This window comes from Labrus bergylta, chromosome 10 (assembly GCF_963930695.1).
Source record: "Labrus bergylta chromosome 10, fLabBer1.1, whole genome shotgun sequence".
In the NCBI taxonomy this organism is placed as follows: domain Eukaryota; kingdom Metazoa; phylum Chordata; class Actinopteri; order Labriformes; family Labridae; genus Labrus; species Labrus bergylta.
In genome coordinates this window covers 29636964-29664045 of record NC_089204.1, presented here as the reverse complement: position 1 = coordinate 29664045, position 27082 = coordinate 29636964, and the positions used below count along the sequence as shown (strand labels likewise).

Genomic DNA, 27082 nt, shown 5'->3' with positions numbered 1-27082 from the left:
ATAAATAAATGCAGGACCATTGTGGTGAAGCGCAGAGTTCCTGTTTGTTTGCTGCTGACGAGGACTCTGCTTATTGCTGTTGCATCGTGTGCTGCATTGCCCGTAGGAGCTCGTCGCTTGCACTCCACCGGCAGCTCCTCACTTCAAAGGGGGGGGGGGGGGGGGGGGGGGGGCTGTGCAGAGCGCGGCACAGGGCAGAGAGGGGGGAATTAAACAGCCTGTTCAATAAATAAACAGCTTAGTGCTTCCCATAACTTCATCTGCAACAGAACAATGCGGCTGATTAGGGCTGAAGATCTTCACACAGCAGAGGGCAAACAGAGAGGGGACTTTCAAAAGGAAGCTGTAGTACAGTGCAGTGATTTTATTCTCTGAGCCCCCCCGAGTACGGCCATGTTCAGAGAGAGGCGCTGCTCCCTTGTCAGGCGTTTTGACATCTTCTGTACATTTGAGATAACCTTTAAGGTCGACTTCCATTTCAATGATGTAAACAAAAGCTTCTCAGTGTGAGAGGCACATCTTCCCCGTCGCTCTCTTTCTCTACATCTCCTTTATGCCTCTTTCTTTCTTTCTCTTCCTGTCGCTGCAGAACACACAAAGATGCAGCCATAGTTTCACATGTACAGTACACCTTCCTGCAGCCAGGTGCTAAACTTGTTACAACGTGCTTGACCCATTTTCACTCTTGAATTGTAGGAAAACAAATTCTCTCCCGCCAACGGTGTGACAGGGAGGAATCAGGAACAAGTTATCCGAGGCCTTTTGTGCTGAGAAAAACAGATTTGTCAGGGAAAGCTAATGCTAATTGACACTCTCTTTCACGCCTCCATATTCCATGAGACTCAGTCACCGCTGACAGATGACGGCGGTGCAGGGAGGTTGGGGTGTAGCAGGGGGGTACCTTAGACGCTTGGAAAAGAAAAATGAGGGCTCACCGAGCACTGACAGACCAATCCCTCAGTCCGGCCCATTAGCCACAACAGAATTTCTGCACGGATAGTGTGTCGGGAGGTACCACCCATAAACAAACTGGTGCCCACAGTGGGCCACAGGGTCACCCAGCATGATAGAGGTTATTAAGTGCCGCTCCAGTTTGCACATCAATCACATGGATGCGACCTGGCTTTAAATGGATTATTCCTTCCGAGGGGGGAAGACACCTTTCAATGCCTCACAAGATCAGTGCCAAGAGTCCAACTACCCAGACTTAGAGAGGTCACTCTCTCTTTGTGTACCCCCCCCCCCCCCCCCCCCCCCTCCCCCATACATCCTCGTGTCTCTTTGTAGTCCTTTTTCTCCCTCACAACTTATTTTACCAAAGACTGTAGAAAAAATGGACGGAGCAACACGACACATCAAGTGAAGCCAAAAGACTGACTGGCTGCAATGTAGGTCATAACTCTGCCTCCTCCATATATATATATATATATATATACAGGGTCAAAAGTTGCATCAAATTGTGGTTTCATCATGATAGTTGGTTATTAATTGAGAGCTTTGAAGCCCAACAATGGCGGTCACCATATTGGAAAAGCTGTGTCACACCAACTTTTAGTCTATTAACACACAGCAGGCAAAGAGGTGAAGCCGAGGCGGGCCTTAAGTCTCCTGGCAAACAGCTACGATGCGCCTGCCTGCAGTCAACAAGTCACACCCCCTGATTATGCATAACTCAACCTTCATTAAATCAAAACTGATGAGTTACCAAGCCGGCTGTAAACGTGTTTATTTCTGCTGTTAGACTAGACACTTTGATATGGGGTGTGTATGTGACTTCTAAGGCTTTTGCATCCAGCCTCTAGTGGACACACAAGGAACTGAGTTTTTTTTTTTTTTTTCTTTAAGATGTACTGTTGGGATTTTTGTGGCTTTATTGGAGAGGTAGGACAGTGGGTAGTAAATTCTAACAAAAAAGCCATTGAACTTTCCCTTAACCCTGACTTTCTGCTTTAAATGACAAAATAATCGATTCTGCTGTGGACTTTACTCACCTGTGAGATATTTGGTGTTTTAATAGAATCGAATAGAATTACTTTATTGATCCCAAACTGGGAAATTGTGGTGTTACAGCAGCAGGTTATCAAAGCAAATAAAACAATATAAGAATAGATAAATAAATTAGCACTTAAAATATATTTAAAAAAAGAAGAGATTTATACATCAAGGATTTAACTTAACATTCTTACTGGTTTAAAAAATTTAAAATGAAATACAACATTTATTCAGGCTTGTCAACTGAATGTAAAAATACTTGCTGGAGGTAAGAGATGTAAGTTTACAAAATACAGTGATGACAGTGGTAAATATGTAATCACAATATAGGTTTTATTGGAAGTTAAACATGTGTTTTTGTTAGCTGTAGCAGCATGACTTCAAAAAATGTGGCTCTTCCAGCTGATCAGTCTGGCTCCAAATGCTCCATATGTCAGCGCCCAGTCATGGGGGGATTCATCTTTGTACATCAGAGGAGGTTGAGGCGTGACGTCTATTATTGCTACATGTAGAGACACACAGGCAGACATACCTTCTGAAGCAAATCCACATACATGAAACTCTCATCTAAGAATGCATTGTGGGCCTTTTAGACATCTCATCTGAGCTGTTTGAACAACCTTGTCATGAGCTGTACGGTTTAGGAGGCGGCTGACAGGATGAATCTTCACAATGTAAAAGCAAGGACATGAACATTTTGAACATCTTCTCACCTGACAGATGCCATTGTGCAAATGCAATTTATAACCCCATCACAACAAAAATCTCAGGCCGTCAACACAGACATGCAGCCGCTCTCTGAGGACAGATATCTCCCTGTTTACTGCTCACCCTCCACCTTCAGCTCCCCCGTCTCTGTGACGGATCTGAGGACTGTTGACAGAGGACTTTTTAACCACTGACTGGTGGATGTAATCCACATGAGCTCTACTGGTCTGTACACGCTACCTTTCTACCACACTGTCCAGATCAAAGGTGTCAAGAAGCTAAGACATTTTCTCTCCAGCCAGCATCATGCGGTACGCTTCTCTTCATCCCCGTCTGGGATTAGGAAGGTTGTGGAGACGTCCATGGCGCCCTTATCTCTTGGCGGTGATGTCTTGCTGTTAGCTTGCCAGGCGAGTCCCCCCTTCTCTTTAAAACCAGGGTTTACTACAGGGAGCTTAGCCCAGCTGGGTTTGGGAATTTCAAGGTGTATAGGAGCGCCGTGCGGTATCAGTGGGTAACAGAGTGTGTGCTCAGAGCGAGCAGGAGCTTCTAAGCCCATTTAACTGAGTCACACAGCGTGCATTGTACTCAACACTAGCCTTTTGCTTTTTCCATTTTCATGCATGAGAAGCCAAACGTAGAAAAAACACCTCCCACCCACAGGACAAAAGATTTAGGCCTTTGAGCATTAAACTTTTTGCATATCTCCAAAATGATTTTTTTTTTAAAGTGAAATGTCGGGCGTTAATTTTAGCATGTAGGACAAAGCGTGGCATCACCTCTCTGGAACGTGTCCAAGGAAGGTCGTCATCTGTTGTGCCCTCCTTCTTCCTACCTCTTTTTTTCGCTGCCTGTCTTCCTCTCTCTTTTGCAACCCTCCCATCCCTCTTTGTCTCCGTCTCCTTCTGCGGGGCTGCAAAGTCGGTCATGGTCACAGCCCTGCCGCGTCCCACTGTCGGTGTGGAGAGGAGGAGCTGCAGGCCATTTGACACCCACGCTTTGGCGTCTGGAGTCCTGGGGGCGCTGTTCTGTCCTCCACCCCCGGGTCACCTCACCTCTCCTCTGGGCTCTGATAGGGTGACATCCCTCTTACCCCCCTCCTCCTCCCTCTCCAGATGAACACACACAGGGCTGCTGCCCCCCAACTAGAGCAGCCTTCAACTGTGGTGCACTTAATGATTTCATTTATTTCCTCCTGCTGCCCAAACCCAATTCTACTAATCCACTTTGTTTTCATGTTGTGCTTAAATGCGCCAACACTCATGAAGTGAAGAGAAAACTGAACAAAACTGAGGAGGAACCTGAGACCAGAGATCTGATTTCCAAAAATCTGGATTAGAAAATAAATAGAAAAAAGGTTGAAGGTTGCTGCACTGGGTTGACTTTTTTTTGAGGAATCAGGTGCTCTTCAAGGACAGGGGTCAGAGGTGACCGACTTAATTCAACTGATTTATTCACAAAAATATTAATTAAATTTCAAAAGAGATTCAATTTAATTCAATTCAAAAAACTTTATTTGTCCCCGGGGGGCAATTCAAACTCAGATGAAGTTTGGATGTCAGTAGAGTCAGTATTGTGAGTGAGTGGGTGTGTGAAAAGTGTATTGTGCAGGTGTCGGATGTAGAAGGAAGGTAAAGTAACCAAACGAGGTGCATGCAGAACTTTTTTTAATTTTTTTATCGCAAGACAAGAGACAATTACGGTGAGCACAGTCCAGAAAAGGGGTATATTCATGTTTTACTTGAGTGTGTGTGTGGATGGAAAGTCAGAGTGAGAAAAAGGAGGAAAACAAATACAAAGTCACTACGAAACAAAAAAACAAAACATAAAAATAATAAAATAGATGAATAAATAAGTAATTTCATGTTTTAGAAATGATAACAATATTCATCCAGTATTCATCGTCATTATTATTATTATTGCCACCATCGTCATCACCACCATCAACAAACAAATAGCGTTGTTAGGTGTTATAATGACTGTGAGCGCCGGGCCCAGCTGATCTCAGTCAGGTACATTAAACCGCCACGCCTGATCCATCGTTAGGACGTGAAGAGAGAAGGCAGAACCTGACCTCACACTGAAACCCTCGACCTGTTGACCCCGGTCAGCTTGTTCAGTCCAGAGTCCAGACTGAACTTGAAAAAGCTTTTAGTCTCTACGCTGCCTGGAACTGGAACAAATCACCACTTCTTTGAAATGTGAACAGGTCTTATTGCACTTCACAAATAATTCAATAATGTCTCCTTTTATTCTCCTCTGGTATTATTGTATGTTCTCCTATTTATCTGAAGACTTCAGCCTCATGTTTGTGTAACCAAATCTTCCCTGTAAAGCACGCTGAGCGGCCTTTGTGCATAAATAAAAGTTGCCTTGACCCGCCTGGATCCAACCCAGACTGTATACAGTATATACTGTTCATATATCAGAACCACTTGAAGAAGAAGAAGAAGAAGTGTGTATCTAAATATGTATAGGGTCTGAATCTGAAACACATCAACATGGTGGTTTAATGTTTAATCTTTGCTCCCGGGGTTTTTCTTTCTTTCTGCTGCAGACTTCCTAGTTTCCTTTCTGTTTTCCATTTTGAATATCTGCCGTGCATTCACAAGCACAACCGCAAACATCAGCCTCGGGCTCTCTGCTGCTTTAAGGTAGAAAAAGCTCATAGAAACAAATAGAATAGAATAGAATTACTTTATTGATCCCAAACTGGGAAATTGTGGCGTTACAGCAGCAGGTTGTCCAAACACACAATATGAGCAAAAAACACAATATAATATTAAATACAAAGTAAATAAGTACTATAAATATCAAAACTAAGAATGGGAATATATACAACCAGGATTTAACTTAGCATTACTAGTCTTAATTAAGAAAAGATTAAATACAACATACTTTGCTGTAGGTAAATGTAAATGTGCAAAAACAGAGTTTTAAATGGACGGTATTGACATAGGAATGAACGCCCGCCGCGTTGACTCCTGAACTTGACCCACTACAGCTGATAGAAAGCCGAGCGAGGAACTATGGATGGTATTTTTCCCGCCTCGAGGTTGGGGGGAGAAACTCCACTCTGTATTTCACAAAAGGTTCAGAGAGAATTTGTTTCTCAAAACCTGCGACACAGACCGAACACAAGACAAATACAAAGCCCTAAAATAACAGCAGCCTTGTTACCTTATAAGCTCAGTCAGGAGAAAAACAAAAGTGGTGTGGTGTGCAGTATGTCCCTGCAGCCTGCCCCGTGCAAACTAACAATGGGAATGATTCATAGCTCGGGCACCTGTCCACTTATACTCTCACTGCTTCATGGTGCGATGCAAAGATTTTCTCACACAGCAGCTACACAAGTTAGTCCTGAAAGTTGTCTTGAATTGTTTGCTCGTCCTTAAAGGAAAAAAATCTACTTTAGAGCGCTGCACACCACATCATATTATTTACCCATGTTCCACTTTGCAGGATATTTCTGAACTTTACTTTTCCAGAGCGCTTTCATTCTAAACTAAATAACTTCTTCTGTGTGCTTCCGACGCTTTTATATCTCGCTGTTCCTTTTTTTTTTTATCCTCTGGTGGCACATCGTATATAAAATATCTAAACGCAGCCTGATAAAGAGTCGGCGATGGTCCTGAACATGAGTTCTTAAAGGTGTTTTACATATGAGAGAGAAGGGGGGGGGGGGCAGACTGTGTCTCCTGGTTGCATCAGAGATTAGAGCAGAGTCTCTTTTTCTTCATATTAACAAAGAGTCCTACACGCTGAAGATCATAGGAATGAAATATGTGAATTCTGTTTTAAGAGGAGCCTTCCCTTTGGCGGGACACACTGACATGCAGACATGCGATGAAAATGCACCTTTCATTTAAGACGACATCAAACAGAGGACCTCTCTCGCTTTGTGGTTTGATCATTCGCTCTGATTTTTGCTTGAAATGAATCAAATGGATAAAATGATCCAAAGAGCAACAACAACAAAGAGACGATTCTTGGGTACAATGGAGTGATTTTTACTGATCAGAAGTCTTGTCTTTGTGGTCATGGGATCATTAATACTCTAGCTATGAAACAGACTGCAATAAATACTGATGGCTCTTCATGAGCTATGAGAGAAAACACAGCCACCAACATGACGGATCATTTATATATTCCGTTTTTGTGCATGTAAACTTTGAAAAACCTGATTTTGCTACAGTAAGAAAACAGGATTCTGGTTTCTGACAGCGGATGACTTCCTGCACATGCGCAGCCTCAGCCGAGTGACGTATCAGTAAAACGAACATGGCGGGGGCGACAGTTGCATCTTCCTTCTGGATGAAGACGGATCTGAGTTCTGTTCATCAGTAAAGAAAGAATTCAATATAATTGGAGGTTTAGATGGGAGAGAGCGTCATGCAATAAGATACAGTGGTCTCACTTTTACATTTCTAAATGACGTTGTAAAAAGTGAAGATCACAAACACCTGCACAAATAAGACGCAGTAATCAGAAACCAGGATACTAGTGTTTATCATGTATATACAGGCATATGAATGTACAGGCTTCTCTGCGTGCATGTAAACAACACCAGATCCTGAATATTATCAAAGCCTGGATACTCAGGTCCATTCACTCGAAGATGAATCTGATGATAAAAAGAAAGCAGGATGAGATTTTAACCTGAAACAACTGACCCGGCATGACCAGGACAAGACCAGCAAGAAGAAGAATTTAATCTTACTACCTCAAACCACAAACGTCACCAAAGATCAACAAGAATCTAAAGCTCCTCCCAGAGGCTTTAACCACCACTGTGACATCACTGGATCTTCCATGAAGGGAATATTTAACTCAGCTGTGCCCCCATCACTCTTCACACATGGCCCTCGTTCCAGCGTCAGCTCCACTCCGCCTGGTGATGAAGTGGAGGAACCTTCGGCAGAAATAACACTGCACCACCTGAGTCCTCATCAGCGTCCCTGCACTGCACACATCCCATCAGTGCGCCTCACTAAGACAAATCTCCCCGAGCCCGCCATATTCCCAGCATAGGAGAGAGAGAGAGAGAGAGAGAGAGAGAGAGAGAGAGAGAGAGAGAGAAACGAGGCGAGCAGTGCAGGGACCCTGGAGGGCCCACCATCACTGCGCCTGACGCCAGCTCTCCACCTCCTGACAGATTAGCTTTCACTGAGCCCTCCACACAGCAAATGGAGCAAAAGAGAATGAGGAGGAGGGGGGTGTAGAGAGGAGAAGATGTAGAAGTAAAACACTGAACTTTTTCATTTTCTGTGCACTTGAGCATATAAAAGACTCCGCTCACTCAATCCTCTCCTGGAGATCGCTTTTTTTTTTTTTTTTTGAACGCCTGTAGGTGTTTTTTTTTGTCGACTGATCTTCCAAATCACTGCAACTCCCGTGAACAAGAGAAACACAGGAAGTCATGACGGAGGGTATTTTATATCCTACATCAAATATGTGTTGGTCGCAAACCAGTCGGCTCAAGTCATGAAGTGAAAAGGGATGGAATCTCCCCCGTGTGAAAGACATTTCTTCTCCTCTTCCTTTTCGGCCTTATTAACACTAGGCGTAACAAAAAGGGGATCAAATTACTCAATATGTTTAATAAGATTCATCGAAGTCTCTTATTGCCTGCACACTGAATATCTCTGCAAACGTTTGTTGCTGTTGGAAACAGATCTTAATGTTTAAGATGCCCTGAGAATTTCTTTTTTTAAATGATATAAACCCTGCTGTAGTTTTTATCTCATCCTCTACAGTATCACACGTCAGGCTACATGTTTATACCGAGGTGTAGACAAGGTGTGCACATCCTGAACATTTACGGAGGTGATTCAATGCATGAATGATGAGAGCATTAAAGGTGACATATCCTCCTTCTCTTTAAATAAGTCTCAGAGCTCCTCAAAACATGTGTGTGAAGTTTCTTGTTCTAAATCCACTCTGATCCTGTATTTGATCATGTCTATAAACCCCTCTATTTCAGCCCTGCTCAGAACAGGCTGTTTCTGTGTCTGTACCTTTAAATATGTAAATGAGCTGTGTCTGACCACGCCCCCTCTCTGGAAGGGCTCGGGTGTAGTCGGTCTTTCTTGCTCCATGTCCTATTGTTTACGGTGAGAAGGCAGACTCAGAGGGCAGAACAAACACCTAGCTGTGGGAGTGTCACCCACCTGGGGGAGGGGCTACTGCCCTTTGTGATGTCATGAAGGGAAAAAGGGAATGTCATGATGATGTCATGAAGGGAAAATCTCCAAACGGCCTGTTTGAGCACACATTTTCTGAAAAGTGGAGCAGGCAGAAGACAGAGAGGATGGACTTTTCTCATCATTGGGGGGTTTGTAGACGGACTAGAGACACATGTTAGAGTTAGAGGAACATGGAGAAGTGGATTTTGCAGAACATGTGACCTTTATAGCTTTCAAAGAAGAAATACAAATGTGATCGGACTGAGCCTCAAGGAGTTGTGTACAGAAACATCGAGAAATGTATGAGCACATGCTCCAAACACAGGTTGAAAAATCGTTAAATTCAACCAGAATCCAGAGGTCACTCCCACCAGTGGTGTCAAAGAAGTTGTTTGTCTGCAGAATCATGGAGAAACGATTCTTCTGATACTCTCGATAGCTGGTGGAAGAATGTAGCATGGGGTCATGGATGAACCTATTTTTTTTTGTAGTCTTGTAGTCGAAATCTATCCGGACACATTTAGTGATTGCACTGACAGTTTTGCACATTACACATAACAAGACATCCAGCCTTGTTGCAGACATGCACTCTCAGAGCGCTCGTCTCGTCGGGTCTGTTTTTAGATTTAAACTCAGCTGAGCCGGGGCCGAGAGAGAGCACACAGGTAAGGAGATGTGGAGGTCTGGATACTCTGAGGGAGACAAATGATGAGGCAGAGTTGCCGTTGCACTTGAAACTGCTGCTGTTGACCTTAAGCTGCTGACGCTGCTGTTGATCTGAGTCCCACTTTTATTCAAACCTCTCTTTGTGTCATCTGGTTCCAAAGACTGTTTACATCCATCGCTCTGCTTTCATGCTATCTCGTTCTCTGCTTCTCTGCAGCGCTCCTCTCCTCCTGCTATGATTAATAGGTACAGCTCCACAGATCAATAGAGCATTTGTAGAAACTCCACGTTGAATAGATTAAATGTACTCAATGCCATCCGCCCACATGCCGGAGAGTCGCACTCTTATATGATTAATACCTGTTTTAAAGTTGAATAATAAATGTACTTCTCTTCATCTCCTCTAAAGTGAAAGAGTTCGAGCACAGCAGTGGGTCTTGTGCTTGTTGTAATAATTAATTAATTTATGTCATTAATTCTCGTGCTTACTTCTGTGACACCTTTTCCTGTTGTGTCTGCTCTTCCTTAACAGCTGTTGCTATCTCAGCAGCTCTGTTTTTCTCAGCTTTGCTCGTCTTCTGCACATCTGTTTGCCTTAGTTACCCGACGTGTGAGTCGGGAGTGTCAGTACACCTGCATACGTGTGGAGAACGTTTTTTTTAAAAAGGAAACATCAGCAGACAAAGTGTTGTCGATGCAAAAGGTTAAGTGAGTTTTGGAAGACGAGGAGGAGTTAGGTGACCTGCAGGTTTGATTTTGGCGTTCTGGATTAGGATGTGAGCACACTCCTGGCTGTTCCCCGCTCACGGCTCAAGCTAAAGGGAGATCGGGCTTTTTCAGTAAAAGCCCCTAAACTGTGGAACAGCCTCCCTCATCCCATCAGGTCTGCACCCTCTGTCGACTCTTTTAAGTCCCGTCTCAAGACATATTTTTATATTTTAGCATTTGAGTCCTCTGGTCACCAAGTACTAAGTCATGTTTTGCTTGGGGATCAAATACTTATTTCTTTCGATCAAATGCAAATTAATTTATTTTTTCTGGACTTTTTTTTACATATTCTGTCTCTGTTTGCTAAAACAAAAGTACCATAAAACTTAAAAGTAGGAAAGTAGGTGGTTAGTGACTGATATTTACAGATAGATACATGCAGTAATATGATGCACTGTATATGCACAGAGAGAGAAGGTCATGAGGATGTGGACGGACCGTGCACCGGCTGCAGCCTCTGCCTAACATAGAGACAGAGGAGAGGTCTGCCTTGTCACTGCCGGTCGGTATGCTCCTCACATCTTCACATCTCAGCTCCACACAGGAGCTTGAACAGGAGCTGCAGCCTCGACTCTGCAGCTCTTCAACCCTCTTCTTCTCTCCTCAGTGTTACTCTGCCGCTCCTGTCAGGCGGAGAGAGAGGACGGGGAGGAGAAGAAAAACAGAAACAAAGACAGAGACATCAACTTCAGTTGGGATGGATGAGAGAGGAAAAGCCACTCACAGTACATCCTGGCTTTTTCTTTTGATTCACAGCGTTTACAGGATAGTTGTTTAGAAGCTTTGACAGCCGGCGATGTGATGTGAGTGAGCGATGAAAGAAATCAGGAAATGTAAGGCGGCCCTCTCTTTGTGGCCTTTTATTTTCCCTCTGAGGGGGGAAAAGGTCGTTACAGTACTTGTAAGCCTGTTTCGTAGGTCATAGAGTGTTATAGCCGTGGCATTGACCCGGGGAAAAAATAAAAATATTTGAGAGAGTGACCCATGCAATAACAAACTGGTTACAACTGTGGCATGGCCCTTGTAACAGTTGATGTGGGTTGAAATTGAGGTTGCGACCTCTGTCGTTAGAGGGAGACGGTCCCTGCGGTTCCTCATGGGGGGGGCGAGGGGTTACAACATGAAACAGTAACTCGCTTTAAATCCTCGGCCAGGTCAGTCAGGATGAAAACAAAATGTAATGAGTTTATTTGTCGACTTCTTGTCTTAACTTTGCACAAGGGCAGACGGAGGTAAAGGTTTGGATTGTGTTTTTGTAAGTGGGGTTGTATGAGGTCTTCTTTTAGTGGTCAACTGCCCCCTGTTGGAAAATCTGGTCAGAGTACTCACTGATGCTAAGTTATGTAGCGCTGTGGACGGTCTGAAGGTAACACTCTTCGATGAGTACCTCGTTCAACCTGATAAAAAAAAAACAGTCTCTTTTATTTTATATTTGCACATCAACTACACACCATCCGAGATGTGAACAGAAGCTTCAGAGTAAATTGCTTCAAGTTCAGTGAAATCCCCACAAGGCCAAACTTGAGTATAATTACTTTGAAATGAAGACAACTGAATCACTACTCAGTGACAGAGCAGCGCTTTTAGTAATGGCACAGATACTCCTCAGCTGGAGTACGGCTGGCCCCCGAAGCCTTTTATAATCATCGACTCACTCCAAGTGATACGTTTCTACAAGTTCTCTGAAGTGGCAGCGAATTATCTGGAGAGTCTCTCCTCACCTGAACCTTATCAGCTCTTAATGCTGATCTGTGTGTTTGAGATCTATATGTTGCATTGACTCATCTCGATTCTGTTCATTCAGGATCAGAGCAATGCAGCGCTCTCCAGGATCGACTTCAAGTTTGATGCATATTAAACATAGGTGCAATCAGCAGGGGTGAATTCAAACAATCAGCAGCAGAGGTGGACTCTCAGACTGCAGATTGTTCTACAGACTCGGGGCCACAGTTCTTAAAAGCTGCAATGTGGTTGAATTTCTTGGGATGACTAGACGCCTGCTACATTTGGATGATTCTGCATAAAAATGCCCAATCTGTAGGAGCCAATTTGAGTTTCTGAAGCGTTCTGGTTTCTGTGTGTTGGGAGTATCATCTGTTATGACTTTTGTGGGTTTATGTGAAAACTGTCAAACGAGGAGAAAGCCATCAGCTGTAAATCATCCTGAAACAGACTATCATCCAAAGCCGACTTCATGTCTTAAAACAAATGTCTGCAGACAACTGCTGCAAAAATCCCTTCTTACATGTCAGCTCTGTAACTCTGTTACCAATGCCAAACAAAGTCCTGTCCTATCATCTGCACAAAACACTTGGATACGCTAAAGCTAGCTCCGTTCCTTTAGCTGTTAGAGAGACAGCGGACTGGATGTCCCATCATGCTAACATGTTTGAAGTGTAAGACTACTGGAACAACATAAACACAAAACTACACGACCGCCGAGACTCACTGCATCACACCACTTAGTTTGAGATCTCTAACCACTTCCTGTTTCTGTGCTTAACTTCCTGCCCTAACCTTCCATCTGCCTTACTTTATTTCAAAATAAAAGCACACAGCAAGTACTTTCAGCGTAAGACAGTAGACAACTTCAAAATAAGAGCAGAACTGTTTTTATTCTTGAATGCAAAATAATGTAATTTCAAACGTGATTGAAATGCGATTTATTCGCGATTAAAAACGATGAAGTACAACTGTTTGCCTCTCAGCTGCATTTTTTCTAACAATCGATGAAAACAGCTGTTTTTTGTAAAGTCTTAATGCAATTAACCCTCTGAAGAAAAAACATGAATTAACTCTATTTCAGCTGGCAATGACTTAGCGCCTGATAACAAAGGGGGATATAGGATTTGTAGTTTTTATGAGCACTTTGAACACACCAAACATGTCTGTATGTGTTTGTTTTCCAATCACTATTCATCCTGCGTCACACGTTGACAGCAGGGCATCAGACAGAAGGTCTCACATACCTGAGACGAGTCACTCCTGTTGTGTACAATGATTCAGGACAAACACTGTTACCTGTGGAGGTATCTGCTTCTGTCTCCTTTTTCTGCATCAGCATGTTGGATCAAACATGTATTGACACTTCTTTTCTTTCTCTCTTAGGCTTTCCCAACGAGCCTGCAGCTGAAATCGCTCTGAGCACAGTGAAGAGCTGGATAGAAGACAATCCTGATAAGGTAGGACAAGTCCGCTTAAAAACATATTCAAAACAAATCGCTGTCAATCTGAAGCGGGCCGTCAGCTTGTGACGGGCGTTGTCTGTTTCGCTCTCCTGTTGGTTTTGAGCGGAGGTTACTGGACCTTTCACAGAAACACTAATTCTCATGTTTCTCTGCATCAAACATCGTATCCACCTTCCCGCTTGGTCGACCATTCAGCCTGTGGTCTGCATGCATATCAAATTAAAAGCCAGTCTGAGACTAATCAGGCCGTAAATGGGCTGTTGGCTGTTTAATTGGTCTATGCTGAGGAGAGCTGTTAAAGCTAGGAGAACGTAAACACATTAAATGGAATAATGTGAAATGTATTTTCGCATTAGATGACTTGTAATTGGGCCGTCAAAGGACTGAAGCAGACTGGAAATACTCTCCTGTTCATGCTTGGATCATTGCTAACACCACGGTGGCTGAACACTTACAGGACATAAGGACAGCGCAGAGCTCTTGGAGTGGAATAATCTTTGAAACAGATCGTCATGTTCAGTTTTAAGTTATTAGATAAGAAGCAGAATCATCGTTTGAAATTCTGCTAAAACAACCCTCTCACAAATCTTGATCCCGTACTTATCCATGGCCATCCACTTGGAGGACTATAGTCTCTGTACATTGTTCAAGGGGGCAGAACAAGCCTGTGTCTATCACTCTTGTTGTTTGTGGTGCTTTTGCGCATGCGTCGGCGTCTTCGCTCACTGGAGGGAAGCACTGCCAAAACCTTTTACTTTTTATCAAGTTTGAACTACTTCCTCGGTTATACTTGTGTGAATTCTGGCTGGTTTTAAGTATTTATTCAACATAGATAACCGTTTTTAGCCTTTGGGTGTTTGGATATTACTTTTAAAGTGTGGTAATCACTGCAGCCTGCCACTGGAAGACTGCTGCTTGCTTAAACTGTCTGTAACATCTGGAGCTAGCCATGTCTGTGTGTACGAACTGCGAACATCACTACTCACAGTTAAAGGACGATATCCAACGCCTTAAGTCCGAACTTCGGAACAAAGACCATCTGATTGAAGGCTTTGTTTCCGTGGCTGCTGCACAGTCAAAACACATATCTTATATGCAGTCCTCGAGCCTAACGGTCCGATCGCCATCCGCACCATCCTCGCCGGCATCAAAGCTGGTGTCTGGTGTTGAAAGTCGACCTATTCTGTTGATCCCCTTTTTAAATCTTACATGTAGAATTACAACGCAAACTAAACGTGGCCAACATTTCAGTTCATGAGATAAACACATGTCGGAGTAATCCCAGGATGAGTCTGCAGAGGGCGCTAAACGGCCCCCATAAGGCTTCCAGAGAGCTGACCAATCAGAAGAGAGTTGGCACGTTGGGGAGGGGGAGTCTTAAAGAGACAGCAGCTGAAATTAACATGCAGAGGTTGAAATGAGAGATTTTACTGACGCCAGTATCAGATCAATAAGGAGGTTTTACTGCTCTAAAGGTTTCAAAGACTGACGACATGAAAGGTGAACATAGAATAGAATAGAATTACTTTACTGATCCCAAACTGGGAAATTGTGGCGTTACAGCAGCAAGTTATCTAACACACAATATGAGTAAAATGAGTAAAAAACACAATATACAATATACAATATACACAATATAATATTAGCTACAAAGTGAATAAGTACTAAAATATATCAAAAATAAGAATGGGAATATATACAACCAGGATTTAACTAAGCATTACTAGTCTTAAATAGGAAGATTAAATATGGAAGATTGAATGTAAATGTGCAAAAACAGAGTCGTAGATGATTATAAATTAAATATGAAAGATTAAAGGTAAATGTGCAAAAACAGAGTAGTAAATGGACAGTATTGACATTCGTTAAAGTGCATGAATGTAGACATATTATAAGCAGAAACTATTCAATATAACGGCGAGTAGACAGACAAATGAAGTGAACATGAGTCCAGGGATCATTTATAAATTTAACATGTGCAGAACAGATTACAGTATGGAGAGACAGATATTATCATGATGACAGTTCTCTGCTCGCATGAGGTGAGCTGTTGTACAGAGTTATGGCCTTAGGTAAGAAAGATTTCTTGTATCTGTCCTTGTGACAGCAGAGTTGTATCAGTCTGTTGGAGAAGCTGCTCCGCTGTTTGTCCAGTAGGGTGTGCAGAGGGTGATCAGGATTATCCATAATGGATAACAGTTTGTTCAGAGTCCTCCTCTCTGTCACCACTACAAAAGAGTCCAGCTTGCAGCTTGTCACAGAGCAGGCCTTCTTGATGAGTTTGTCCAGCCTCTTAGTGTCACCAGCTCCAATGCTGCTCCCCCAGCAGACCACAGCAGAGAACAGTGCACTGGCCACAACAGACTGATAGAAGATCTCCAACATCTTGCTGCACACATTGAAGGATCTCAGCTTCCTCAGAAAGTGGAATCGGCTCATCCCCTTCTTGTACACAGCCTGAGTGTTGGCCTTCCAGTTCAGTTTGTTGTCTATGTTGACATCCAGGTACTTGTACTCCTCCACCACAGACACATCCTCTCCCAGGATGCACAGCGGTGGTGGCTCTGTCCTCTTCCTTCTGAAGTCGATCACCATCTCCCTGGTCTTATCCACGTTCAGAATCAGGTGATTTCTTCCTGTCCACTCCACAAAGTTATCCACCAGCTGTCTGTACTCCCCCTCTTGCCCATCATTTATACACCCCACCACCGCAGAGTCATCAGAAAACATCTGCAAGTGGCATGACCTGGAGTTGTATTTAAAGTCAGAGGTGTACAAGGTGAAAAGGAAAGGAGACAGCACAGTCCCCTGTGGAGCTCCTGTACTGCTCTCCACCATTCTAGACTGAACACTGCCAAGTCGGACAAACTGTGGTCTGTCTGTCAGGTAGTCAGTAATCCAGGAGGTGATGGACCAGTCCACACCCATCAACTGCAGCTTCTCTTCCAGCAGTTGTGGCTGGATGGTGTTGAACGCACTGGAGAAATCCAAAAAGGTGATTCTCACAGTGCAGCCGTTTCCCTCCAGATGTGAGTGAGAACGCTGCAGCAGGTAGATGATGGCATCGTCCACTCCCAGGTGTGGCTGGTAGGCAAATTGTAAACGGTCAAGGGATGGTTTCACCTGCGGCCTGAGGTGGGTCGAGACAAGCCTCTCCAACACTTTCATCACATGAGATGTGAGAGCCACTGGTCGATAGTCCTTGAGATCAGATGGTGTCGTCTTCTTTGGGACCGGGACCAAGCAGGACGTTTTCCACAGCACCGGTATCCTCTCCTGGCTCAGACTCAGGTTGCAGAGGTGTTGCAGAATCTCAGACAGCTGGCTGGCACAGGTCTTCAGAACTCTTGGGTGGATGCCGTCCGGGCCTGGAGACTTACTGATGTTTAGTTTCTCCAGCTGTCTTTTCACCTGGCCAGTTGTTAGAGTCAGAGGGGGGATGGAGCAATTCACCTCAGAGGGGGAAGTGCATTCCTGTGGTGCAGGGCCAGAGTCCAAAGAGTTCACCATGGGGGGTGGGGGGGGGGGAGGGAAGCAATACAAAGGGAGGCTGTAAGGTGTGGAGTACAGGGGTGTTGTTTGAGGTGGGTTGGGGGGGAGGGAGAAAATACAAAGGGAGGCTGGGAGGTGTGAAGGACAGGGGTGTTGTTTGAGGTGGGAGAGGCAGATGAAGGCTGTGCACTAAACCTGTTGAAGAACAGGTTTAGCTCATGCGCCCTCTCCAGGCTGCCAGAGTGTTGTCTTTCTCTCCCTTTGAATCCAGTGATTTCCCTCAATCCAGTCCACACATCCCTCACGTTGTTCTGATGGAGTTTGGCCTCCATCTTTCTCCTGTATGAGTCCATGCACTCCCTCAGCTTTCCCTCAGATCGTACTGTATCCTCCTCAGCTCCTCCCTGTTTCCAGACCTGAAGGCTTGTTTCTTTTTGTTGAGAAGGGCTTTCAGGTCACTGGTGATCCAGGGTTTGTTGTTAGGAAAACAGCGTACGGTCCGGGCCGGTAAAGCAGTATTTTAACAGAATTGAATGTATTCTGTGATGCAGTCAGTCATGCTGTTAATGTCCTCTCCATGTGGCTCGCAGAGTACATCCCAGTCTGTGGACTCAAAGCAGTCCTGCAGTGCCTCATTGCTCTCCTGTATCCACCTCCTAACAGTCCTTGTGGTCACTGGCTGTCTTTGGACCAGGGGGATATACTCTGGTGTCAGTAGGACCAGGTTGTGGTCTGATATGCCCAGGGGGGGAGGGGCAATGGTACTGTATGCTTCCAGTGTTTTATTTTCTCTAGTTGGACAGTTAACATATTGATAAAAAGTGGGTAGTGTTTTGTCCATTTTTACATGATTAAAGTCCCCGGTAATGGCTACAAAAGCATTTTGATGCTTAGTTTGAAGCTGTGAAACAGTAGAGTGAAGTGCATCACTCGCAGACTCAGCATCAGCTGACGGTGGGATGTAAACAGCTAGAACAATGGCGTACGTGAATTCCCTTGGCAGGTAATATGGGCGTATTCCCCATGATGTATCAAATCAATATCAAATAATATGTCAAAAATAATAACCTGTTGTTATCACGGTCTACTACTACTGCAGGCTGCTTACAGAACCATTCTATGAAAGCAAAATCAGGACACCATGAACTCATCGGTGCTTGTTAAAGCACCAACACAAAGCATGCTGAATTTACAATCACCTGCTAAGTACAACAGCGACCCCTCTTATTTGAAATGGCTTAAACAAGCAATTCAAAGTTCTGATTTAAAGGCTTCATCATCATCTACGTTATTATGTGTGACGTGCATTAGGTCCTCATTGTGCTTCCATTAAAACTCTGCGAGGATAGAAAGGTGTCCATCTGTCAGGAGGCTGTAAAAGCTCTACTGAGCATTTGTCAGTGCTGTGTGAGTCAGTTGGGGTCATCTCTGTTTACTGTGTATACCTGTCACCTGTGGATGGAGGTGTGTTATAAAGCTCGCAGCTCAACGCGATACAGCATCCACTAGGCTGGGGGTTATGGATGTGAGCAGGCGGCCAAATGATCTGGAGCTGCTGGATTACTTTGCAGTAGATGTGCCGGCTGGATTGTTTTCTGCCTGATGATTGCTGTTACATGTACTTTGGGAATCCATCAAGACAGGTTTTATATAGCTCATTGCCGACGGTAAATAACAAGCTAATGTGCTCAGCTGACTTTTGTGGTCGTGTCGCTCCACTTCCAGGATTGTGTGCAGAGGCTGCTCTGTGGAACATGAGGACATTTTGGTGATGCATTGACTGATAGCTTCCTCCTGGTGTGGGTACATCAAGTGGAAAATATTACAATTCATGGAGAAGGTGTGTAGACGTCTGCAGAGGCTTCCCCTGAACACTGCTCTGGCAAAGCTCCACGATCACGCCGTGGATCCCCCAACTCTAACTAGACCAAGATTGAGCAAGCTTTTAACAAGATCAGAGAGAATAAAGTGAAACATTTTTACCCAGGAGCACAGCCTCACGTTGGAGAGGTTTTTTAATCAAACCACACAGAACAACATGTTCTGAAGCTGGAGGTCCTCCCCTCTCGTTTTCTGTTCTTTTCAAAGCTGCTCGGAGCGAAATCTTCTTTTTTTTTTTTTTAAAGCATTTATGTCGGTTTAGTTTTTGTTACACAGACAAATTAAAATAAAGGTTTGATGCAATTTTTTATAATGTGAAGAGAAAGCCTCTCCTTTGAGCTGTGTGAGCACTTTGTTGAATATTAGATGTCAAGATGAACGCCTGCCGATGTGTCCGATGTTATTAGAAACATAATCCATCACTGCAGCATTTACTCAACAAGCTACAGCCAGACTCACATGATTGATCGCTGCCACGATTCTGAGTCAACTCATGAAAACATTAGGAGCATAGGAGAGGCTAGTGCATGTTTCATATTGTGTTAAAACAAGAAAAAAAAGCAGTAAACTTTAACGACGAATGTGAGGAAACCCAACATGATCCTACGGAGGCCCTGAAGTCCAAAAATTTAAAAATTTGCAAATCTTGTAAATACAAATTCATATCTTGTTTGCACAAATTATCGTCCTGCGCACAGAAACGATGTTGTGCACAAGTTAGTCAAGAGCAGGTTTCATTCATTCAGTCGTCTTAAAAAGGCAGACACAAAGAAATCCGATGTTTCATTCTGTCACACTGAACAGCTCACTAAACTTCTGCATTGCCAGCGGAGCTCTCGCTGCAGATTGCACCCGCAGCCTTCCCAGAGATACAGCCAGAATAAAAGGTTTGAATCCCAGTTCATCATGCAATGGAACAATGGGGACGAGATTGCTCTGCGCGCTCACCTCCAACTCTGCGGCGCTCCGCTCCAAGGCGCCCTGTGTTGTGGTGCATCCGCAGAGACGAGTCATTTCAGGGCCGTGATAAGGGGCTCTGCTCTGGGGGAGATACTGCGCTATTGTGGCTGAATTTCAGTACAATGGACTGGCGGAGGATGTAACACACTGGGGTGGCAGAGGAGAGGCCTCAGACCCCCACCACCACCACCATCCCCCTCCACGGACACAAACACAAACACTGTGACTAGACAGCATTGTGTGTGTCTCTGTTTACCACTGTGAAGGAAAGAAAACTAATGATGTGAACTCAAACATACTGACATACTTATTTCTACTTTCCTTCACATTTCATACACAGATATTCATACACTTTTACCTCCACTGTACTGATTTTGAAAACTTTATTTCCTGCTGATACATTCAGATACATAATAATAAATATTGTGTATTTTTATAGGTAAAACTAAGACTCTATTGAGCCCTTGGGAAATTCCTAAAACTACAGCAGAACATAAAATGAAAAATAAAAGCTCTAACTTTACCAGCTACAAAATTAAAGTTCCTGCAAAAAGACTACTCTAACTTTTTGGACTGTACTTGAGCTGCAGAACAATCTTTTTATCGATGGAGAAACATAATCTAATTTTGATTTATTGTATTTGGGCTATTTTTTAGCTTCAAAGGTCCAATCAGTGAGATGTGTAGAGAGTGAGATGATAAAGGTATCTTACTCTCTGATCATTAAGGAAACATGCTATGTTGAAGTGCTGGCTTCTCTGACAACAATGCAGCAGCCAGTATGTCCTCCTTCTAACTTTAGATTCTGCTCCTGAATGCTCTGGATTTGTTTGGACCAGAGAAGGTAGGCGCCTTTAACACACGGCTGTTTTGGACGCCCCTCGGTTTGCCAGATATGAGAGCAGTTATCAGGTCAACAGGTGTTGCAGCGATGGAAGCGGTCAAGAGAAGTGGTTCAGATAGAAGTGATTGTACCCGACCTAAAAAGCCTCTGCATGTTTCTAATAAGCTCCACGAGCAGAAACGTGCTCAAACTAGGATCAATATTGGAGATGCTTTTGAAAAATGGAGAGAGGTTAGAACACAGAAAGGTTTACAGACCCATGCAGAGCTGGATAAACACTGAAGCTTCAGAGTCCACCACATGGTGACCTGAGTGAGCATTTACTCTCAAGAGGAGGGGGGGGGGAGACAGCTCTCTACAATGTTTTGAATTTAGACTGCAGTACCCATTTTAAACACTAGGTGTCAGAGTTACATATTACTCCTTTAAAAGTCAAAAATGTGTTGTTCCAGCTTCTTAAATGTAAAGTTTTATCACTTTTCCATAATGTGAATGAAACGTCTTGGGATTTGAGGTTTTCATTTTCCAAAGAAGGAACTTTAAGATGCGGCTCTGAGCTTTGTTTAAGTTCTGTCTTAAATTATGATGCAGAAGATTGATCAATCAACATGTAAACAACCTAAAGAGTTCATACTACAAATACAATTGTTGACTTTAACTTTTATTTTATACATCATTCATGGCTTTTAGTTGTAAGAGAGTAATTCTAAACTGCAGAATTTCTTCTTCTCCTCAGTGAAACATGGTAGTGCTCCTTCATCCACTTGTTATCCAGTAGAAACACTTCATCCAGGTGCTTGTAGTCACTCACAGCAGGTTTCTACTGATTGGTGCAGGAGTGTCAGCGGTCCGAGGACACTGTTAGATGACTTTGTGTAAATGTAGTGTGTGTGTGTGTGTGTGTGTGTGTGTGTGTGCGTGTGTGTGTGTGTGTGTGTGTGTGTGTGTGTGTGTGTACAAGACAGGGAAAGTCAGGAAAAAGAGAGAGAGCTCACTACTTGATTGATTAGCAGCGAGTTTATCTCACAGACCAGCACACAGCCGCCCTGATGCACTCAGCAGCACACAAAGGTTCTCGATGGCAGCAGGAAATTCACTCTTAAAAGCAGTGAGACTTCCATTGTGCAGAAATAAATAGCCCGGCCGTGGTCAGAGGGAGCAGATCCTTTAATCTAGAGAGACTCGGGTGCAGGAACGATCCTTCAGATCACAATAGATGAAAGAAGCGAGCAGTTCATCCACAGGAATTAATGAATACAATATGTGTGTATGTGTAAACAACAGAGCATCAGGCTTTCATCTTTTCAACATAGCATGAGCAGATTCAGGCTGTGTTTAGAGCGTGCATTAACATCCATCCCGGCTGACCTGATAACAAGAGAATAGCCTTAAAGCAACATTATGCAGGTTTGGTGCGCTCCAACCAGAGGACTGTGTGTGCAACTGAACTGTTGTAAAACACTCATAGCGCTGTTAGCTTCCCCTCATAGGCAACTTTTGTTCGTGGAAAAAACAGACTGACTGTTATACGGATCAGATTTTGAACAAATATGACTGATAGCGTCTTCAGCTAATAGTTTGCTAACTGTTAGCATGTGTGTGTATTCAACTGTTAGCATATCGACTACATAGATATCTGTAGGCCGTGGCCACATGGCGACTTTGGAGAGGCTAATTTATTACATGCTAGTTGAGATTCATTTGTAAGTTTCCAAACTTGTAAAGCTAACTTGAAGATGGATGTTTTAAGCATTTCTGCTGTTTTGTGGCTAAAGGATGTCGTACTCACTTTTTGCAAGATGACCTTTGCCCTCTGCCAAAGTTACATAGTGCTCTGAAAACATGCAAAGCGCTCTGTGGACATAGAGAGACACTATTCTCCCAGCTAGAAGTCAATGTAGTATCACATCGACTTTCAAGTTACTTTGTTAAAGGCTTTCTATGTGATTTTTTGATCCAGCAGATGTCGCCCTTGAGCTCCAGCATGAAAGCAAAACAACTGGCGCTGCATTGTTGTGTTAGCATGCTAATGCTAGCGATCTTTATTATGCTGGTATCTTCACACTGCATGTAAATTTACCTGAAATGAGCGTGATCTAGAAACACAGTTAAGCAGTGAGTACAGTATGTTATTCTTCTTTTCTCTAGTCCCTCAATTAAACAACTTTTCTACACGAGGGGAGGAGTCAGCCGGCCGTCCTGGCGATGTAAACAAAGTGAAGATAGGACTCTGAAAACTCTGAAAACATCACAGACAGTGGGACTCGGGTGTTACACCCATTGTAGACAGTCATGACTCACAGAGTTATTTTCAGAGGAGATACTTGATTTCTACATTTAAGTGAGAAAAATCACATAGAAAGACTTTGTAAAGTACTAAGTAAATGTTATGGGAATAAACCTCAATGCACCCTGAGGACGGATTGAGATCAGGCAGGTCAGACCACATTCAGAGGCTTCTATCCAGATTGGTTTGGTAGTGGAAATGCTCATGCATCCTGTGCAGGGACCAAAGCCTATACTGGGAGAACCAGAATCCTGGTGGGTGTTAACGATGACGCCTTCAGTCTTTTCAAACTGGCCGGCGCTATACTTTGCATGTGAGGCAGTGACATCAGAGTACTCAAAGGAGACGCATTGTTAATGAAACTAGTTTAAGTGCCATCCACCTGTTTTCTGATTACCCAGTATGGATGTTAATGCTCAGACACTTCCATACCAACACAACCAGTCCACCATATGGAGATAACCAGTTTCCTCCTGTTCACGGCACACTCATCTGTCTTTGCTTTATTCCTCATTTTCAGATCTAATTTGGTTTAATTCAGGTTTACATGGATTTAATCTGCGGATGAAAAATGCGGTCTGACACTTTATTTGGCTGCCACGGATTGCGCTCTGGATGGCCAAGCTTTTTTAATGAAGCTTTAGCGAGCCGCAGTCTGAACACTGGAGACAGATTGTGAGTGTGTAATCAGCTCGGGCTGCGTTTGTGCTGCTCAGGACAGAAGTGATGTGTTAGAGATTTCACCTTTCAGCATCACTCCGCTTTGGGTTTCAGTATTAAGTGCTCCACTGTGCCGACGATTGCTCCCCAAACAGGTGTTTACCTCGCCTCTCCCCGCTCGCCGAGTGATCTGTTTACCTTAGTCACATTTGTCATTTAAGACTCCTGATAATAAATTCCATCTCGAGCTCAGGGCTGCAGACTTAACAACGATTTGTGACAAATGTCAAGTGCCTATTAGGAATGTATGCAGCATGGTGTATGGTTTTGTGTGATTGTGTTTCTCTTTGTGAATGGGTGTCACTTCAGCCGGCTGTCTGGCGTTTTGGCAGATGGAGCTATAATACGACAACATTGACGCATTCATTGTCATTCAGCTGAATAAGATGGATGGTTGCCATTATCAGGCCTACATAGTGCGGTTCACCTTTACCAAAAGTGAATTAGATTTACGAGCATTGTAGCTGGCTTTATCTAACAAGCATGGTAAACCACATACATACATATGTGCTCCCTGTGTTTTTACATGGTGGTTAAAATGATGATGAATGGCCTCAGAACACAAACACAACACAGAGTCAAATACCATCTTTATTTTTAGTCCAGTCTCTTCTCCTTCAGACTCATCCTGACTGTATTTCCAGAAGGTTTCTCTCATGTGTCTTTCTAAGAAGCTTCGGCAAGAGAGTACATTTTATATTTGGTATGAACCCTGATTAATGGGGCGGCTGTGGCTCAGTGGTAGAGTTAGTCGTCTGTTAACTGGAAGGTCGAGTCCTCAGCTCCTGCAGCCACATGTTATCTGATGTTATGGAATCATATTTGTGCCAAAAAAATCTAACAAAACGTCTTAAATTGCAAACAAAAAATAAGACTTTGAGAGAGATATTATCTCACTGAAGCAAAAAAAAAAAAAGACTTGCAATTAAAACATTTGTGTAATTGTGTAAATAATCAGTCTTTTTATTTTCTTATCATCGGTCCTTTTGTTTACAGTTCCCTCTTTTTCTTTCTCACTGATCAGACTTTTGCTCTCACTGTCAGCTTTCTCGACTTTTTGTTTGCGATTCTGGCACAAACCTCTCGAGTGGGCGGGCTTTTTGAGGAATGCATTCCCGTTGGCTAATGAGTTTTTGAGTGACAGCTCAATGCCCCGGACGTTCCAAGAAGTCTTTTTACTGACAGACCCTGCCGGTCTGCATGAGAAGTGAAACTTATCACACATGAGCGGAGTTTAATAACGGAGAAAAGACGGACATTAAAAAGACCATCGGACATTTAAACAGACTGTTTCACGTCGTCGTCTTTGTCGTGTGAATGTAAATGAATGGATGAGTTCAGACTGATGGTCACTTTACACAGCAGCCTATACCATCAGTGTGTGAATGTGTAGGGTTGACCTTTGGCTGCAGGGGTACAAACCCTCGACCTTCCAGTTGAGAGTCGACCAACTCTACCACTGAGCCACAGCCGTGTCTGTGAAAACTTACATTTTACCCCGCTGTCTTTGAAGATTGTGTCATGAAAGACGTCAAGTTTGTCAAGCATTGCAGCAGATCATTTGTGTTTTGTGTTTGGCATGTTGTCGCCGATGTGTTTCTTGTTTGTAACGTTGCAGCAGAGCGGCGACAGAATTTATTTTCCTCTGGAGAGGCGCAGGTGCCTGCCCTGGTCCTGCTTTGTTTCCTCTTACAGTCTTTTATTCTGTCATCTGGAAATGTCAGATCAGTAACTATCAAACCCTTTCCATCCCCTCATGAACTCTCATTGGCTAAAGAGAATAAACAGAATATTCTCCGCCGAGAAAAGCAAACGATCGGCCTCATCCTGGTTTGTGAGAGAGGATTTCTGTGTGAGGAGCGAGCTCAATCAAAGCGTTCAGATAAACACAGAAAACACTGAAGCATCCGCAGCTCGTAATAAACTTTTCTTTATCTTTGACAGCACGAGCGCTTCGTATTAAACTGCTTCTTCCCCTCCGCAGATAACACAAAGTGCTGAAAGTTTAACACTAATGAAAACCCCCAGACCTTCTGTTTGAAGGATGGCCGACTATACCGCTGAGCCACAGCCACCCCCTGTTGTGGGCTTGGAGCAGCTTGTACATAGAAAAACAAAAATAAAGACACAGTGACATAAAAAGGAGATTCCAATGTTAAGCAGGCTGATAAATAAATAAACTGAAACAATAGGAAGATCAGCGTTCATAAAAGGATCAAAGGAGCAGTTTGTAATCTTAACGCGGGGTGGATGAACGACTTTGAAGAGCAGGCGAGAAAAAATAAAGACGTCCTGATGGCGGCAGAGAGAATCAAACACGTCCAGAAGAAGATGAAATAGTCGCAGCCATCTCGGTCAAGATCATCACACGGAGAGAAACAGAAAATATTCACATTTTAAAAGCTTGGATTGTAGAAATGTCAAAACATTTTATTATCTTCACATAAGTTAAAATCACTTTTTACCCAGACCATCTTCCTCTCCTCTGTTTTGTCAAAACTGATACGACTAGTGACAGAAAATAATACAAATCATTCTCTAATGTTTCTGAAACCACTTTCATAACCATTCCCAGTAAAGATGTGAGTTCAGCTCGGAGCGATGAGAGAATCCCTCTTGTTGGAGAACAGCGAGTACAGAAAGCTCCTGGAAGCTGAAGCAAACACTCAGCGGGGCGTAGCTTCAGCCCTCTTGTTGCTGCATTACCCTGTCATGGTGTTTTTATTGTCTAGTACCCGCTGAAAAGACTTTTGCCAAGCGTCGCATCTGCTGCCGGAGAGGCACCAATTTGCTGCGCGCTCCCCCCCCCCCCCCCCCCAGGACGCTGATGTGCCGCTGATGGTTTGTGCAACTGGCAGCGTGTTCAAAGCCAGCAGTGCTCTTTTGAAGTCGGCGTCTCGCCCCCCTCCTCTTTTGAATGGTTGGCTGTGACTGGGAGCATCGGGGAGATACAGCCTGATGAAGAGCTGAGAGCATGACTAAAGTCTGGAGTCGTCTGCTCTCTCCACTGTCTCTCTCTCTCCACTGTCTCTCTCTCTCTCTCTCTCTCTTGTGTGGATGAAGACGCTGCGGTCTGACCTGCGAGACCTGCGCCCCCTCTTCTCAGCCTCGCCGTCAAAACACACCGCAGATTTGGCTCAAGAGAAGCTTGAGAGAGATTGAGCATGCCCTGTTAGCTTCCTCTGTCAGAGAATTACTTTTTTTTTTGGCTCCAGTGCTAATGCACGCCATGTCGTCTAATACATTAGCGGCGGCCATTCGGCCCAGAGGCGGCAGGACGAGGCAGATTTTATGGCTTTTATGATCTGAGGATTTTTATTATCTGGCTCACTCTAAATTATGTGTTGTGTGCTCTTTGAATCCCCTGACCTCAGGTTGGTGTAGTTGAACA

At 43.8% G+C, this 27082-nt stretch overlaps 1 protein-coding gene across 5 annotated transcripts in view; it reads left to right on the top strand.

The window, feature by feature from the left end:
• macrod2 (mono-ADP ribosylhydrolase 2) overlaps positions 1 to 27082 on the top strand; it is a 586396-nt gene that overhangs the window by 444045 nt on the left and 115269 nt on the right. For all 5 annotated transcript variants that reach the window (XM_065959722.1, XM_065959721.1, XM_065959723.1 and 2 more), the window contains exon 8: positions 13428 to 13501. In XM_065959722.1, the coding sequence (XP_065815794.1) occupies positions 13428 to 13501 (74 nt within the window). The remainder of the gene's footprint in view (positions 1 to 13427; positions 13502 to 27082) is intronic.